General features: G+C 36.3%; 1 protein-coding gene across 7 annotated transcripts in view; it reads left to right on the top strand.

Annotated features, from left to right (window-relative positions):
• Positions 1–19534, top strand: part of Ano4 (anoctamin 4) — a 310833-nt gene that overhangs the window by 126640 nt on the left and 164659 nt on the right. For 6 of the 7 annotated variants that reach the window (XM_027928930.2, XM_071609600.1, XM_071609596.1 and 3 more), the window contains exons 3-4: positions 4994–5098; positions 18187–18323. In XM_027928930.2, the coding sequence (XP_027784731.1) occupies positions 4994–5098; positions 18187–18323 (242 nt within the window). The remainder of the gene's footprint in view (positions 1–4993; positions 5099–18186; positions 18324–19534) is intronic. The other variant, XM_071609597.1, reaches the window with a different exon arrangement.

Here is a 19534-nt window from a genome sequence, read left to right as displayed (position 1 = left end):
GCATCAGCTCAGATCCAGCATTGTTTATTATGCAATAATTGCTGAAAATATCATTTGACCCCTTTTGCCTACTTTGTATATTCCCCATCTTTTGTGTTACATGGGAAGGTAAGATTTGACTTGTCAGAATTCCCTTTATTTCTGTTTTAATATTAAGTAACTATTCTGAGTCTCAAGTGACAGGATTTTTTTTTACCAAATTTTTTTTCACTGTGCCTGGGTCCTAAGACTAGAATAAATCCTCATTTTGCAGAGAAAAATGTCATAATTTTTTTTTTAAATTGAATCTGCCTGATCTAACACCATGGGCCAAATTATTTGCATATACTGTCTGTAAATTTTACTAGAGCCTCCAAAAAATGTCATCCTCTCCACTTTGTAAATGAGAAAGATGAAACTTTTTGAGCTCATTATATAATGGTTCAAAGTCATAGAAAAGTCAGATTCAAATCCAGGTCACTTTTTAATGCCAAAATCTACTTTCTCCACTACTTTGTGTTAACTTGCAAATATAAGATCTGCCTATATTTGATTGGACAGGAAATGGAATTTTAAGTAATTCATTTAAAGTTATTACACTAAGGCAATCTAGTAGAATAACTAAGAACAGTGATTTGTTGGGCAAGTAGATGTCAAATGGAGAATTACTGTAATGTAAGTAACATTGTCATGTGTCATAGCAGTAAAAAAATAAGTACTATAGAAAATTGACAAATCGAGAAACAATGAAATACACACATGGAAATATCGAACAGAAACTTAAAAATGGTCACTCTGGAGGAAGAAGACTGGAATTGCAAAAGGGATAGCTTTCATTATAAGCCCTTCGATACTTTGAGTTTTTATTTATTATTTGATAAAATTTTAAAAGATTTTATAGAAAGAGGAAAAATATATGATTGTGTGTCTTTGATAATTATACCTATCAAGATGCCTTAAATAGTGGATTATAAGAAAAAATGGGAATGTTTTCTCAGCCTCTATCCATTATGTTACTAGTAATATGAAACTGAATGCAGTTTAAAAACATGAATCGATCACCTACTAAGTTCAAGGCCTTTTCTAAATTTTATAGGAGATGAAAGATCGACGAAGTCTGGCTGCAATGTACTACAGTCTAGTTGAAGGTGCTAGTAGTGAGGGAAAATATAGATGGGAGGAAAGAGGCTCTCCCATTTCTCTGTCTCCTGCATACTGTGCTACGTTCTTTACCTACCTTATTTTTTATGGAAAACATAGATCATAGGAAAAAAAAACAAAATATAAGTAGCTATGTGGGCTCAGTGGATGGAAAAAAAAATTGCATTTACTTATCAGGATCAAGAAATACTTCCTGAAGCAGAGGATTTGAAGTGGGCCTTAAAATAGAAAGGGATTTCTATAGACAGAAAGGAGATGGGAGAGTCATTGACATATTGCTAGTCGATAAACTCAGGTTTGGAGTATTTTTTCCCCCTCTCATATATAAGCACTTAGCTAAAATCCAAGTTAGATACAAAACTAATATGAATTTTTAAAATAGTGTTTGTCCCGTTGAAGACTTTTAATTAAATGTAAATGCCACTATCAAAGTGACTTTTAGTGAAACTATTTTCAACTTTACTCCTACTACAGAATCACACTGAAGAATTGAATATAACCACTATTGTCCATCAAGTGTGAGAAAAGCTGCAGCCAAACTTGAAGGTCATATGGATTTTATAGAAATTTTTGTTTTTTGAAAAATTATTTAGTATGTTCTTCACATCTTTGAGGATTCTTTCTAGCTTCCCTCTTTAATGTAAATTTTGTTTAGTTTCCCTATATTACATGTAGTTCCATGTGAACTATTGGGGCCCAATGGTGTTATAATTTAAAAGAGTATTCAGTTTGAAACCATGACCTCTTCACCATCTTGAATAATGCCCCTAGCTTTGTGTTTTGACCCAAAGTCTTAAATGTCTGTGCCTATGGGGAAGAACTGAGTTTCTCAACTTTTTAGATATCTTATCAAAACTATATGAATAACAATAAATGTCAGAAGAGCCAAGTAGACATATAACATTTTATACTGAAGTCACCAAGTCTTTTCCACTTGGGCAGTGTGTGCTAAAGGTGGAGATTATTATCTTTAAGGATTCCTTTGAAAATGTCCTTTATACTGATCACTCTCTCATTAGGAAAGTCTTGTTTTGCAGCACCCCCTACTTTATCATGCTAGACTTTAATGAATGACTTACTGTCAAAAGTTCCAGATTGTCATACTTTATGACAGTGTATTCTATATTTCTTCTAAAGCAGAGGAAGAAAGATACTTTAGGGGTTCCAACTATAATTGTAATGTTTACCATGAAGAGAATGCTACATCCTGCAAGTTAGGAGCTATTTATACATTTTATGAATTGTATTAATTTAGAAAATCTTTTATGTTAAGTTGTATAGTTAATACCTATAATCTTAGTTTTAAGTCTTGAATTCTGAATTCTAAATAATTATTCATCTGCCCTGTTCCAGTCTGTTTTTTAATGTCTTTAAAATTATTTAAGTATTTCCTACTTATTGCAAAAAACATAGAAAAGATAGAGAATAAGGCCAAATCTACACATAATTTCACAACTGATAGATATAGCCATTTGAAGATTTTTCTTCTTCTCCTTTTTTTCTAGTCATATAAATGGGTATTCTTTTTCATATACTTAGAAATGTCTGTTTATATCTATATTCTTCATTTCTTTATATTTCCTCCCTCATTTTTATATCATTAAATTTTCTTTAGAGACAGAATTTAATGACCTACAGACTTTCTTTCTGTTGCTTCTTTTCTGACTTTTTATATGTCTATATTTTGCTCTGACTTTAAAAAGTTATTAAAACTGTGGAATTTTAGTTATTAAAAACTGTAACTAATTAGTAGTCATAATACTTCTCCATGAAGTTATGAACTCTTGACTATGACAAACAAAGTTGGTCTCTATTTATTAATCTATTAGGAAGTCATTGATTTTTAGGTTATATATTAGCTTTTGTCTTTATCTGAAGCATTAGAACATGGGTTATTATATTGGCTTCTGTTGGATTTATTTAGTAATTCACTTTCTTATTTATAATAGTCTGCATCTGTGACTGCTTGATTGTGAGTGGTATTGAGGATTAACTAAGAGCAGGAAGGTGCTGCATCTTTATACTTCAGTGTCTATGGAATTTGGACAAATTATTCTACTTCACTGAACCTCGTTTTTAAGATTAAAGACTAAATGAGGTATTCAGGTACGTAGTAGAGAGTGTGGTAGATGGGCAGTCTTGATATTCTTGTTACTTTGTTGTTGTTATTGTCATTGTGAGGTCTTTGGCTATTGAGCAAAATAAAGGTGACTGAGAAGAGATTGAAAACCTTGCAAACCTTCCTCTACCCATTTGAAGTAGCAAACCATAGCGGAAAAAAAAAAGACAAAAATTCTACTCTAATTGTAGACCCACAGAAAGGCATCTTTGTCTGTCCCACAGGTAAACTTCAGACTTTACATTAAACACTTTATGTATGAATTTGAAAAGTTCGCTTCTGTTTTCGCAGTGCTAAATTGCTGTTCCTGATAATCCTGATATGCGTCCCAGAGTCCCAAGGAACTGACTTATGGCTTCTTCTTTATTCTTCAATAGCTAGATATTCTCTATGTACATGCCAGTGTTGCTTTAGTAAGTTATTGTGATAATCGTACTAGCTTCCATTCACTGTCAACTGTGTGACAACCAAGAGCTTTTTGAACATTATTTCTTTTAATCCTCATGGCTATTCTGTGAGGCTGTAATTATCTTTCCTGTTTTCTAGTTGAGGAAACTAAGATTTAGAGAGGTTCAGCATTACCTAATTAGAATCTGGATGCTGGTCTCTCTGACTTCAGATATGAGACTGCAGCTTTACTTGTAGCTCTACTGCATCAGTTTCACGGCACTGCAGAGCCTCATTCATTCATCCATGTTTCATTTGTGCAGGGCCTACTTTGTGCCAGGCACTGTTCAAAGTGCTAGGATTACAGCATGAAAAATTCCCACCTTCCTAAATCTTGCCTTCTACTTTAGTAAGTCACTTGTGGGCATTTCCCTCCTAGAATGAACATCCCTATAAGGCAGACATTCTTGAGTCTTAGGAAAATAACCGAAATTTTATGTAAGACTAAATATACTTGTTGAGTTTATGATAGGTTTATTTCTACAAAAAATATTGAAAACTAGGGCATGCCCCATTTTATTCATCATATCTTTTTATTTTAGCACTGCCTTTTAACCTCAGACTCTTCCCTTTGGTGATGTGTTTACTAATTAAGAAGCAGTTAGAGGGTGCATTATTGCTAATGATAATGCTACTTTTTGGTGTCTTGGTTACTTTGACTTCCTTGAATGTTCCATAGGTATGTGAGGCAGAATAAAAATCTTTCTTTAGAACATGCCAAAATCATCACACAGATCTAGTGCAAGAGGTTTAATTGTTTCATGGAATAAATAAAAGGATTCTGGCCTAGTTAGAAAATAAATGATGCAGAAGAAGTCCAAGTGTGAGGGGGGGAAATGATACTTGTTTTATGTGACATCAAGAATATTGACCCTTTCCTTAAGAATGTATTAGTTCAATTTTGAAGAAAATAGTATTATAAAGTGTTTTGTGTTGACATTTTTCATCCATGCGGAATCTGAAAATATTTTTAAACACCCTTGAGTGGAGGCTAATTTATTATATTTTTCAGCTATAAATAAAATTAACCATATACTACACAGCATGTTGCATTGTAATAAATTTGCTGTATTTTTGCAGTAGAACATTTTTGGTCCCAGAAAGCAAATAAATGGATTGCGTATGTTCTTCATTTTTTTTCTTTTAAGTCATGTGTCCAAGATGGAGGATCATTGTCAAACCAGCTAGTTGTTCATCTTGGATTTTGATATTGCTTCTCCTTGGGACACTAGTGCTGGGCTCTCTGATAACCAGTGCAAACTCCATGAATATCTTTCATTTCTCTAGAAGGAGGTGTGGATTTGCAAGGCTGCCAGCTGGATATGCAAATACTACCTGACGGCCCAAAGAGTGATGTGGACTTTTCAGAGATTCTTAATGCAATACAAGAAAGTAAGTTTCACTCAAATTTTAAATTCACCAGGAGAGGAGAAACTATTGCAATACTTGGGAGGGGGTAACAAAACTAGGAACCTCAGATACCATCCTTTAAAAAAACAATATAATTGGGCTGGGATTGTGGCTCAGTTGTAGAGTGCTTGCCTAGCACGTGTGAGGCACTGGGTTCGATTCTCAGCACCACATATAAATAAATAAAATAAAGGTCCGTTGACAACTTAAAAAAAATTAAAACAAAAAACAAACAAAAAAACAATATAATGATGTCTTAAAAGAGATATTATGCATAATAATTTCGTGGCCAGAAGAGACGGTTAGTGAAATGAAGGTTTAATTTGTGAAATAGAACCATCTCATTTTAGGGTCTTTGAAGAAGCCAATAGTAGAATTATAAGTTCTCTATATTTAGTGTGTTATAATATTTAGTAAGCCTTCAAGTATTATAATTTTTTAAATTCCTTGATTAATTACCATCAAGGAAAAACTATTAAGAAACAAAAATACCATTTCTCTGTTCAAATGCAAGAAGCAAGGATTAAATGTCAAAGCAGTAAACTGAAATCAGGAACTTACCCTCTTACACTAATATCATTAACTTGACAGACAGGCTGTTCCTCAAAAGTGAACCTGTCATTTCTGAGCATTTTGATTAATCAAGGTTAGCTCTTCTTATTCCATGTTATTTGTGTTTTATAATTTTCACTCAGAATGTCATAAGAACTGGTATATTTATCCATGTTACAGATTTAGCATTGAGGGAGTCATTACCACTCATGTTTCATTAACCAGAGTTCTAATTCTAGATGATGATATTCCTCGAATAATATTTCATAGTATGATATAATGTTGGATTTGAGGGGTTTGTGATGCTGGAAATCACATCCAGAGACTTGTGCATGCTTAGGCAAGAGTTCTACCACGGAGCTACCTCCTCAGCTCTGTATTTATTTTCTTATGAATGATTTTCATCATTTTACAGATAATTACCATTCAGCTATATTACATTGTTGACTTTATAAGATAATTAATATCTCCATCTTACAGGTGGGACAACTGAGGGTAGGAGAAATTAAGTATCACAATAACTGGATAAATATTGGAGACCAGGCTAGAATGGAGGGTGCCCTGTTTGCCATTTAACCCCTTTGTGAATGTGCTCAGTTCAGGATGTGATCATACTGAGGTTGAGATACTAAAATTGAAGACAAGGCTACTTCTGAAGGAGATTTTTTTAGGTGAATAATATAAGGGGACCAGTTTTTTGTTCAGGCTGGAAATCCCTTCAAATTGGATTAGTGAATAAGATAAATATTTTCCCTGGGAGAAACAAAGTCAAATTAATAGACATTGGGAAAAAAAAAACTTTTCATAGAAAGTTATACAATAATGTAATTATTTCATTTAATTTGAAGGAGATAGATTATGCAAGGCTAAAAGGATTTAAAGTTTTTCAATAAAAGATAAAAGTTGGCTTCTATGAAAGTGTTAGAGATGAACTTAAAAAAATGTTTTTGGTGCTAACTCAACTCATGTCAAAATAAACTAAGGTTTTAAAAGGGACGAATTTTTATTTTTATTTATGTTTGTGTAAGTGCATTATAGTTATCCATAATAGTGGGGCCCATATTGATATATTTATAAATGCATATAACATCGTTTCTCCTTTTCAATCCCCAGTTCTTTGCCTTAACCTCTTCCTCCTCCCCTGATCCCTTTCCTCTACTGGCTTTCCATCTATTTACTTATCATTTTTCATTGGTACACTATAATTATAAATGAAAGTGGATTCTCTGTGATATATTCATACATACATGCACAGAGAATAATTTGGTCAGTTTCATTCCACAGTTCCTCCTTTTTATCTCTCCTGTACCCTCCTGCTGGACCCCCTTCCTCTACATCACTGTTCTCCCTTCTGTGTTCATGAGATCCAATAAGGGACTATTTTTTTTTTTACAATAGATCATAGTAGAGACACTTTTATATGAGATGTTAACTCTTCTATAGTTTTAAATGGTGACCTCTTTATGAACAGATAGAGGAATACAAATTTATGAATACTTTAGAATTCAAAATAAGAAAATGGAAATTTTACTTCAGTCTAAAATACAAATGATATCTTTATAGGTACATACATTTTATAACCTCAGAACTGATCTATTTACTCTCTTGTTCAGAAAAACAAAAACTAGTTTCATGATAAGTAGATTTGGGAAGCTGCCTGTACAGGCTGGGACATTTCTAACAGGAAGGATTTGGACCATTCATCTACATTCAAGCTCTCCCTAGGTTCCCAATATGATTGATATGTGTAGCCAGTTCATTATAATGTCTAAGGATAAAAATGCAGAGCTTGGTTCTTTAAGGGGCCATATCTTAGATGATAGTTTCTAGGAAGCTTTGAGAGACCAGAATGTAATGCTGTAAAGAATGTAGAATTCTGCACTGCTGTCATGTTATTTAAATAAAAATAAATAAATAAATAAATAAAAATAAAAGACAGAAAAAAAACTGAAAAATAAAAAAAGAATGTAGAATTCTGAATACCAGTATGTCTCCTCCTCTGCATACATTTTTGTTGAGATTAGTAGGACAACAGAAAGATTTCACTGTTTTCTTAGAATTTTGTGGTGATATGTGTGTGTGTGTGTGTGTGTGTGTGTACATATATATACATATATATGAGTGTGTGTATATATGTCTATGTATATAACCTCAAGCGCTAGAAGTGGTGGGGGTGAGGGTGGAAAGTGGGGAGCCCTAGGCAATAGTAGATGATATTTTCTTCATTTTGAAGTTGATGAAACTTTAAGTATAGCTTCCCAAGCTGTATGGTTAATTATGCAATGGAGTCAATATTTAATTGTGTGTCGTTCCTTGTTCTGCTAAATACAAAATTAAATAAAAATGATTAGGAAAAAGAAACTACTTTGTGTTTTAAACATTTTATTCTTAAGGTTTCACATTTTGATGCAAAAGTTTTCCCTCCTTTGCTTCTTTGTAAAATTGATTTATATTATTTTTCCCATAGTGTGTGTACCCTCATTTGTATAGTATAGCCTCATTTGTACTAAAGATGTCTCCTTGGCCATACTCAAATTGCTTTTCTGATCTTCCTTATTAGATGTACAGCTAATAATAAAGAAAAGAATTCTTTTTTCCTTCCATTCATCCGTCTCACCTGTTATGTGTCAGACACTATGCTAAGCATAATACTTAAAGACAGTGGTGAACATTTTGGTACCAAGTCCAATTCAGGAAAAAATAAAAATATTTACAGATCATGTCTTATTGCATGGTTCAAAATGAAACAACTTGACTGCTTTCTAGATAAAAAGGTATTTATATGTAGAAGTATAATATAAGGAGATATTTATTTGTGTGTGTGTGTGTGTGTTTTCCCCTTGGTGTGATTTTTCCCTCCCTCTCTGTTCTCACCCTTCACTCCCTATCCCAAAATGGCAGACTAGTCCTTTGAACTCCTTTGTTTCAGCAGAGATTTATAATGTTTAAAGCTCCTGGTTTTTGCTTTCTGAAAGCCTGAGCTTCCGAGAGGCTCACACTTAAATAAGAGAAGTAGAAACAGGCAGGAGGAAATTTCTGAGACAAGCTTTCTTGGACTGTGCTGCAGAAAGAGCGTGGCTTCCAGTGGATGGATGGGAGGGGAGGGAATGGCTGTGTTGTGCCTGGGAGACAGCTCCAGGGTCACCTGAACTGCCAACTGCAGCAGAATTCTTTCTCAGGGAGGGATATTGCAGGCTCTGGGAAGGTGGCAATCTCATCTTCCCCAGACCCTTGAACAGAGCATAGAATATCACAGGTGCTAAGTAAATATATGTAATGAATGAGTGAATGAATACATTTCACTGTGGACTTGGACTAGTCAGTTCAGAGGAATTTTTGAGCAGTCTCTCTAAATGTTCAGGTCTTTACCACACTCCTGGGACCTTTACACCATCCTGGATACATGAGACAGGAGAATGGAAATGTCACCAATGACTGGCTTGTGCACCAAGGCAGTGAAATGTGAACTTAGAGACAAGTTTAATTTGATGTGATGATAACAAAGTCACAGGTCAAATTCTTAACTCTAGAGTTTGTCTAGTAAGATTCAGACCTCCCACATATAGTTTTAAGATTTGAGTATCTACTTTGTTCTGCAAATAACATCAATTAAAGCCAAAATAACCTCCTGCTTTTTAACCATCAAAGTTTCAAAATCTGAACATTTTTAAGAGGTACACATTTTTAGATATTTCCTTCTGAAATTAGGTTGAGTATCTTGTCTTTAAAAGCACAACAATCCATCAATCAGGCATGGGCATATATATGTATAAGCTAACCACGGTGAGGCATGTCATTCAAAGATTATACTGGACAGTATAATTCTTGCTTTAAATCATTGTCCCATCCTTTGTCTCTTGCTCCTCTTATTGTTTTCTTAGTTTTTCTCTTCTTGATTCTAAGCAGATACAGAGATAGACCATAATGATTCTTGAGTAGCATTCATACTCTAAAAGACAAAACTACATGGTTTTCCCTATTTCCTTTATTAGAACCACTGGGTTCTAATAAAGGAAATAGGGAAAACCATGTAGTTTCAAAATGAGCAGCTAGAGAGTTGGAAGGCCTGGATTGTCGTTTTTGAGGCTTGACCCCTTGTGCCTGCACATGCCCCTACAGAGTTATGTGGCTGCTCCTGCATTGCTGTGGTTTGTGCTTCTGTGGCTGGGGAAACTGAGTCATGTCTCAGCAATATCAAGTGAGTCATTCTGGATTCAATGTTTTGCAGCTTTATTTCCAACTTTGTTTTCAACCTGTATGTCATGCTGCTTCAGAGAGAAAGATGGCAAGAGTGGGGGAACTGGCATCTAGTAAGCCTCTCTGGCAACTCTGTGGTTGACCTTTTACCTATCTCATTTTATTTAATATTAAATTTGCCTTACCTTACTTTCTACATCTGTAAAATGGAAATAAGGATAATAAATCTATGTAAAATCCTTACATCGTGCCTGGAGCATGATAAGCACTCTAAGTGCTCATGGTCACCTTTGTCTTTATTCCTCACAACATTCCCTTCCGGGAAATAGTATTATCCCTATTTAAAAGATAAAGGAATTAAAGTTGGAATAAGCTAAAATAACCCAATCCAATAGCTAGTAAGTGGGAGGGATGGATTTGAATTCAGATCTGTCTGAATCCAAGGAAGGGGAAATCATGGATCAGAGGATTGAGGTCTTCCATGCAGAACATCACTGACCTCGTTTCATATTGTGAAAAGGTGGCCAAGGCTAAGGAACAAAGCCTGAATGAGGAGCACCGTTCTCTAAATGTCATTCCCAGGGATGTAGGAGGTGCCATTTTTACCCACCTGGGAGCAGCCAAGGTGTCTCCCTTTTCTTTAGATTGAACAAGAGAAGCTCTTTATTAAAAAAAAAAAAAAAAAAAAAAAAAAAAAAAAAACCAAGCAGCCAGGAATAAGTTACTGATCTTGGCCTGTGGCAGTGTGTGCTCGGCTGCTTGCGATGCATGGTCTGTGTTGTTTTCTAAATGTTACCATTACTTAACCAGAGAATGGCAATGTCATTATTTCTTTAATGACCATACATTTTTAAAAAACTCTATCTTTTTGATTATTTGTTTGTGAAGACATATTTTGAATCTCAAAAAAAAAACTGAACTCTTTGGTATGGGTGAGCTTTTCCCCCTCAGTTTCCTTTTTGCCCCTTCCATTGCCCCCAAAAACTCCTCAAAAGGATTCTGGGCTGGAGGGAACACATTTTGAAAAGTGCTAGCCTTATTGGGGGGAAAAGAATAAAGTTAGCTAAGAAAGTATTTATGTATTTCCCAATTACTTTATTTATTTAGAGCTCTTTAAATTAGTCCCTCCTTTGTTTGTTTGTTTCTTTCTTTCTTAACCTTTATTTTATTTAGTTATTTTTATGTGGTACTGAGGATTGAACCCAGGACCTTGCACATGCTAGGCAAGCGCTCTACCACTGAGCCACAACCCCAGCCCCCTCCTTTGTTTCTTACTGGTTAGCCAGGCAGTCTGTGCCTTAGGGAAGCTATCAGATTCATTTGAAGAGTAATGAACATTGAAGAGAGTCCTGGGCTTTCTTGTGTCATATAAATGCTGCATAGATAGTCTTAAGCTTTTAAAATCTCAGCCTAAGGTACTCAAATCTGTGCCTTGTGTGTATATTTCTCTAAAATTTTTAAAACATTTAATTTGATCCATTTGTTAAATTTTTAAAAAGTGTCAGAACTGTTGGGCTACAGATGTAAAGTCTAGCTTTATGCAGATAAATGTTAAAACAGTGACAAGATAATTGCCTGGCAGTTAAATGACTTCCTGTTCTTGAAAGCCAAACAGGATTTAATAACAGTAGAATGCTTCCCCGAAAACAAGAAGCCCGCTGGAAATAACATGGATTCAGGAGTCAGAACTGTGTTAGAATTCATCTTTGTCACTGCCTAGCTGTGTGGCTATACTTAGCGTTTATGAACCTGACTTCTTTTTCTAATATCTGTCTCATGGGTTGTTCTGGAGATGAAATGAGAAAATAGACCTGGCAATCCTTAACAGGCAGTGGGCTTTAATTGTAGTCTCTCTGCCTTTGTCTCCCATCCCACTTCCTCCATATTTAACCTCTGATTCTAAGAGAAAAACTGATACTTTAAAGCAATCTCATAAAGATAGTTAGAATAAGAAAAAACAATTGATATAATCTTACAATCAGCTATTATTTATTTTAAAATGGACACTGAGTTTATTTCCTAGTCTTTGTATCAATTAACTTTTCATCTGAAAGAGAACGTACTCTTAAACATAAAGATGAACGTGTTATAAAATAGTAAAATGATCTGGTAGCATTGAAATTAAGACATAAACAATGTTTCTTTCATTCTGAATTATTCCTAAAGGTGTCCTTTTTTGTTTGTTTGTTTCCTACTGATGCTTTAAGGTCAATGAGATGCTTTCAGAATTCAGAGTATCAGATGTAATAATTTGGAACTCAGGATAAAAATAGTATAATGAATCCGAATTCTGGAGGACAAATATCAATACCTGGATTACACTGCAATGCTCTCTTACCTATTTTTCCATGACCTATAATTTTGCCTCATTTTGGCTGCATCAAAAAAAAATACTGACATTAAAATATTCTCAGGCTGTAATACCAAGGTTGGGTTATTCTGCTGCATTTGTAAAATAGGAGAGAATTAAAGAGCAATAAATCAAATTCTTAGATACTTTCAGTTTTATGTCCTGCTCTCTTTTAGAATATTTCTAAAGCACATTATTTATTTTGCTTATAGCTTTTATAGCACTGATTCCCCTATTTAATCCTCTTGCCTGAAAATGCAAGGGCTTCCCATTCATGTATTGTTCATGTTTGCACCTGTAGCACCTAACACTAAATGTTGGCTCAATGAACTCATGGCAGAAAATAACTTGATTAGCTAATCTCTTTATTAGAGTTCTTGCAATACATCTGTGATCTCTTTTCCCCGGAGAATTAAAACAATATCCAACATTCCAAGTGATTTTTCACTGGAGAAATAGTTGAAATAATTGCAAATATTTGACAAGTCAATTCAGTACTACTGAAGTAAATTCACTTTCTCATCACATAAGAATGTCAGTATCTGCCTGACTCCCGGCCCTATGACTTCTCTGCTCTTCCATTATCCTGGGATGCTATAGAAAGAGGCTGCTCTAAGAAATCTCTTTTCTGTGCTGATTTTGAAGCTTTATGCAGACTGTCTGGCGTTTGGTCTCTTGGGCCATGTGAGGACCTTGACCCTTGCTCAGTTATATGTAAGTCTCTGCTGTTATGTTTCCAAGCTTTGTTTTTAAAGACAAAGTCCTGATCTCCCTAATAGAGTTGTATGGGCATTTCCCTTGCCCCCCTGTTTTAGTCATCATTTTTGCTACCGTGACCAAAAGACCTGACAAGAACAATTTTAGAGAAGAATAATTTTATTTGGCACTCACAGTTTCAGAGGTATAAGTCCATAGATAGCTGATTCCATTGCTCTTAACTCATAATGAGGCAGAACATCATGGCACAAGGGTGTGGTGAAGAAAATCATCTTAGGACATGACAATCTGAAGTAGAGAGAGACTAAGCTCAGCTCAGTGTGTGTGTGTGTGTGTGTGTATGTGTGTGTGTGTGTGTAGATAGATAGGTAGATAGATATAGATATCCCTAAGGCAGGCTCCTGTTGATTTACCTCCTCCAGTAACAACTTACATACCTACAGCTACCACCCAGTTAATTCATTCAAGTGGATTAATGAACTGATTAGGTTAAGGTTCTCATAATCCAATCATTTGATCTCTGAATGTACTTGCATTGTCTCACACATGAGTTTTGGGCGGATATCTCACATCTAAACCATAACAGTCCTCAAATGCATGGTATTTACCTAGCCTGACCCATCTTTGCTGGCCCAGCTTTGTTCACACAGCCTTTCCTGAATCTGAATGCAATATAGATTCCTTACTTGGATTACATGGAATTTTTATATTCTCTCTCCCTCTTGCTCTTAATTGACTCCCCAGAGCATTTGGCTCGCTTTCTCATTTAATGAGCCTAATAGCAGAATTCTACTAAGCAAATAATTATCAAACATTTTTCTTTTTGAGAACAAAAGTATAAGGGAGGTGATATAGTCCATTACAAGGGCTTCTTTCTCTTTCCCATTCATTGTTCCCTTTAGAATTAAATAGTAGAGTAGGATTTCTTAATCTTAACAGTCATTCCCCATTATCCACAGGAGATAGAGTCCAAGACCACAGATGAATGCCTGAAACCATGGTCAGTAACAAGGCCTATATACTATATTGTTAACCAAGATGAATACTAAGTGACTGACACAGGTAGGTAGCATATAAAGAATGGACACACTGGACAAAAGGTTGATTCATGTCTTGGGCAGAGTGGAGAAGAATCGCATGAGATTTCATCATGCTATACAGAATAGTGAACATATAAATTTATGAGTCATTTATTTTTATTTAATATTTTTGGATCATGGTTGACCACAGCTAATTTAGAAACTACAGAAAGGGAAACTGCAAATAAGGGCCAGTTACTATATTGACCTTTTGGGCTGGATAACTCTTTGTTGTAGGACATCCTGTGTATCATAGAATGTTTAGCAGCCTCCCTGACCTCTTCCTACTAAATACCACTAGCATCACTTGCCTCTACCCAATAATGGATTCTTGCAGGATCTCCACTCTGCAATATACTCACTAGCCTCCCATGCTTTTTATTGAAATCTTGGTACAAGCCTTTCTGACCAGCACCATGTGGTTCATGCCAAGTTAGCTTCTGCCAATGTTAGCTGCACCCCAGCCTACTTGAGCCACAGCTTCAGGGGCCTTTGCATGCTTCGCCAGCTTAAGCAGTCCTTGACTAGCAGTATCCCAAAGCTCCCTTCACAAAAGACTTCCATAGAAGTTCTTTGAAACAATTTTTACCTTCCACCCTTCAAGGGACAGAGTCTATGTAATTTCTGAGATTTCTTCCAGGCATCTGTCCTAATGTCTGTGTGCAAAGTATCTAGCTATGTTAAAATATTATTAATCTCTTTAGCAATTGCACCCTCCTTGGCTGCACCTTTACACAAATCTTTCCACTCTGTTCTATTTTGCTGTGGATTCTCATTGTAAATTTGGTTAAAAGTAGCCAGCAATGCCCAGTCCACTGCCTGAGTATTTTGCTGCCTTAAAATTTTCTCTACCAGATAAACTTGTCCATTGCCTTTAAGTTCAGCATCCTACAAAGTCTTCGGGCTTGGGCATAATGTATCCTAATTCCTCATTGTGTAACAACTGGTTTGCCTTTAGTTCAATTCCCAGTAGATTTCTTGTTTCCATGTGAAACCTCATCAACATAGCCTTTACCATTTGCATTCCTATTAGCAGTCTAGTCATATGAGTCTTCAGCAGAATGGTGCATTAAACTTCACTTATAGCTTGCTAGTCTTTTTCAAGCTTGATTCTCCAAATTTTTCCACACCCCTCCTGCAAACCAATTGCAAAGGTTTTTCCACATCATCAGGTGTAGTCACAGCCACGGCTCCACTTCTCAGAGCCAGTTCTCCAGGTTAGCTCTCTGTTCCTGTACCAAAGACCTGAGATAATCAGCTTACACAGAGAGATATTTCATTTTGCTCACATTTTTGGAGGCTTCAGTTTATGTTCAGTCCCCACTGTGTTTGGTCCTGTACTAAGGTAGAAAGCATAGGAAAAAGTGTGGGGCACTCTCTCCTCCTGGCTTGGGTGAGAAAAAGAGAAGGGAATGAAGGGGCTGGAGTCTGCCTACACACTTCAAAGACATGCCCTAATGACCAGATGACCTCCTTCTTGGCCCCATCTCTCCAAGTCTTCAACACCTCCCACTAGTGCCCAGCTGGGCACTAAGTCTTTAACACATAGTCCTTTGGAGGATATTTAAGATCCAAAGTGTCCCTGTCTTATCAGTAAGGAACTAGAAGTGCAAATTCACATGGCTAAGTGGCAGAATTTGGAATAGCAAGCAGGTTGTCTGACTTTGTTAAAACTATATTTTTATCCTTTGTTCAAATCTAATCATTATCTCCTTGAAATTCAATCACTGTCTACTTGAAATTACACAGTCCTGATTTGTGCATGAGAATCATGTTAGGAAAAATATATATTCAGAGTCCTAGGGCTGTTAAACGGAAGGGACTCTCAGACATCACTAGACTGTGACCACTGGTTGACCACAGCTAATTTAGAAACTACAGAAAGGGAAACTGCAAGTAAGAGCCAATTACTATATTGGCCTTTTGGGCTGGATAACTCTTTGTCGTTGGACATCCTGTGTATCATAGGATGTTTAGCAGCCTCCCTGACCTCTTCCCACTGAATACCACTAGCATCACTTCCCTCTACCCAATAATGGATTGCTTATCCCCATTCCGTCATTCAACAAATGTGTGTCAAGAGCTTACTTTGTGCCAGGGTCTCTGTAGATCAGTCAAGACAGACAAGGCCCCTGCCCTATGGAACTTGCATCCTAATAAGATAAATAAGCAATAAAAAGTAAATAAACAAATAAGCAATAAGAAGTAAATAGACAAATAACAAGGGAGTTACAGGTGGTATTCAGTGCTGGGAAGGAGATAAATGGAGGAGAAAAATTAGGGGGCTTCACTACATAAGGTGCTCAGGAAAGCTGTCTTTGGTCTTGCTATATCTAAAAAGCACTGTGCATGTTATATTGCCTCAAAAAGTGTTGGCTCCTCTCCTTGAGCACCTGGCACAGTGTAGGTGCTCCTAAGCCATGGCTCTATGGAAATACCATGATGTTTTCTTCTCTGTAGCTTCATGGTTTAAAAACCTATAGTAAGTGTATTGATTTACTGCCGCACTAAATTACTACAAATGTAGTGGCTTTGAATAGTACATATTTGTTATCATAGTGCTTAAGAGGTCAGAAGTCCAAAACCCAAAGTGTCAGCAAGACTGTGTTTTTCCTTCTAGAGGCTCTAGGGAAAAATCTGCTTTAATGTCTTTTCTATCTTCTAAAGGCCACCTGCATTCTTTGGCTCATGGCCCTGTCCTCCGTCTTCAAAGCCAGCAGCAGAACATTTCCAGTCTGTCTCTCTAATTCTTACCATCCTAGCTCCTGCTTCTAAAGACTCTTATAATTACACTAGACCTGCCCATGTAATCCAGGATAATGTCTCCATTTTAAGATCTTTGGCTTAATCACATCAACAAACCCATAGTGATGTAAGATAATATATTCACAGGTTCCAGGGATTAGATCACCTTTGAGAGATGTGATTCAGCCTATCATAGTAAGCGATAAATGTAAATTCTATTCTACATCTGTGCATTTTATTTTACAGATGAAAAACTTAAAGTTAAATGAATTGCCTAATCACATTTGGTGATTAGGAACCTGGTCACCCTAAGTATCTCTATTCTCTATATCCAAGCTCTGTCTTTCCTTGAGAGCATTCACAATTTACATTTATTTGGTTTGTTTACCTCAAAACAGAAATGCAGAAAGCCACAAGACTTTTATCTACCAAAGTTTTGCTATCATGTACTCTGTGCCTGACAAACAATGTCTACATTCCTAAAATGTTTTCGAATGAAAGAATGAATAATCTGTTATGTGCTTGGGTAAGAAGTGGTCAATCTCCCATGAATTCTTTTGTGCAGCAGCTTCTGACAAGTTACAAGCCCTTGGTCATTTTTAAAGCAACAAAAGAAAAAGTCAGCTGCAATGTGGCCATAATTTGAGTCAGTAAAGGAGGACCCTCACCTGGCATCCCTTTGTCTCCTCCTCCTACTGGTGCTGCTCTTTGTTTTCTGGAGTGCCACAGGCATTGTGGATTTGAAAGTAGTCTGTACCTAGAACTCTGACATACAGCTTTTTATTTGTCACTGTGTTATTAACATCAACAGTCTCTGGGGAGAGCCTTGGCATTCCAGAGAGCCTTGGCTCACTTCATTATTTCAGTTCAGCATTAGAGGAAGAAGGAAAGCAGAAAACCTAACTGCATGCTTCATGATTACATTAGGAGTTCTTTATCTGACCTTATGGAAGTAATAAAGGAACAAAAAAAAATCACTAAGCCATTCAGTAGCACTTTTATGGATTTACTTCATAAGCTGCACAGCACTTAAATGAGAAATAAAAAAAGCAGAATATAAAAGTATAGATCTCCAACTCAGAGAATGAGTTCTCAGAAGTCTGGAATGAAAGTACGTTATGCTAAACAACGATGTGAAGGAAAACCAAACAAATGCCTCCCGTTACCATGAAATTGTATTTATAGTATGGACATACTTCACCTTGCCTCACAGTTTCCTTAATCTTGCCTAATGAATACACTGTCACTGTCTGGTCAACTATGATTTACATCTGACATCTTTTCTCTTAGGAAATGATAGACCCGTCACTGAAGGTGTGATTGAAATAACAAGAACATACGAAGTCACAGGGAGATATCTTCTCTTTCAGTGTTGCTTTCAAGATCCCAGATTCTTAAACCCGCTTTTAATGTATTTACTTTGGTTCTAGTGGCCAAGGATGTCAATATTCTTTTTGATGAATTAGAAGCTGTCAATAGTCCTTGCAAAGATGATGATTCCCTCCTTCACCCCGGAAACCTGACCAGTACTTCAGATGATGCCAGCAGATTAGAAACAGGGGGAGAGGTAAGAGTGAATGGTTTCTTAAAAAAAAAAAAAAAAAAATGTGAAGCATGTTCCAATGGACTGTTAAAGTCATAGTCCATCAAACTCTAGGTTTCTGGAAAACAAGGTTTTATCCTTCTTTGATGTCCCCCATGGGTCTAGCACATTTTAGGAATCCTAAATCTACCTATGCTCAAAACAAACTTCCAATGGATCTTACACTTACTTTCTTAAACCTAGAAGCATCTCATGTATACAAAGGATGATTCTTTAAACTGTCCATCGGTTTAAGATCTATATTCCCGGTTTCATAAGTGGTAAAAAGTATAAATCCCCCAGCACACAGAATAGTGGCATAAAGTGTACCAGCTCTCCATAAATGGTATTGTCTGGAGCTGGAACCTCTTTGAGTTTCTGTTAGCTTCTGTAATCTGGAAACACTGCAGCTGAAAATAGACGTATCTGTTAGTGTGTCATTTGGGGAAAAGTATTGTGCTAGAGGCACTCACTATTTCTCTGATTGTGTCTTGGTGAAGTTGAATATTTCCTTTGTACGTGCACCACGATTAGAGGTGATAAACACACAGAATCAGAGTCATTTACTCATTGCCCATTGCTAAGGTTTTGTTATTCCAGAGACATGTAATGATGGACAGAATGATGCCTAGGCAGGGGAAACTGTTAACTTCTACCAAGATTTGCAGACCTCTCCCCATAAGTTTCTTAAACTACTATCCATGTCTTTTCTTTCTTTTAAAAAAAAGAAAAAATTTCTTCTGTCATCAGCTCTTCACACAGATACTTTGGATACCATAAGGTGACATAGTGAAGGGGCAGGGAAAGGGATCTCAGGAAGCAATTAGTCTCATCCCCTTAACTTACAAAGGAGGAAACAGTCTCAGAAAGATCAGAGCTTTGCTGAAGGTACACACGTTGTCATTCTGCTCAGGGCAACCGTCCTCCCGATACTTACTCATGACTGTAGATATTTATTTTATTTTTATTGCTATGTTATTACTATTACTATTTCTGTGCTGGGAATAGAACCAAGGGCCCTCACATAAGCTAGGCAGACACTCTACCACTGAGATCTCCTCCCAGCCCAAAGCCCTGTTTTGGAAAGCAGCTGCTGATGTGCTAAATCCACAGGATACTTTCCTTGCTTGGCAAATCATTGTGAATGAAGTGTTTATTCAGGTAGATTCCTGAGTGCATCATAAGACAAAAGCCAA

This window comes from Marmota flaviventris, chromosome 3 (assembly GCF_047511675.1).
Source record: "Marmota flaviventris isolate mMarFla1 chromosome 3, mMarFla1.hap1, whole genome shotgun sequence".
NCBI lineage: Eukaryota > Metazoa > Chordata > Mammalia > Rodentia > Sciuridae > Marmota > Marmota flaviventris.
Note: the sequence above shows the minus strand (reverse complement) of the source record. Positions and strands in the feature narration are given on the sequence as shown.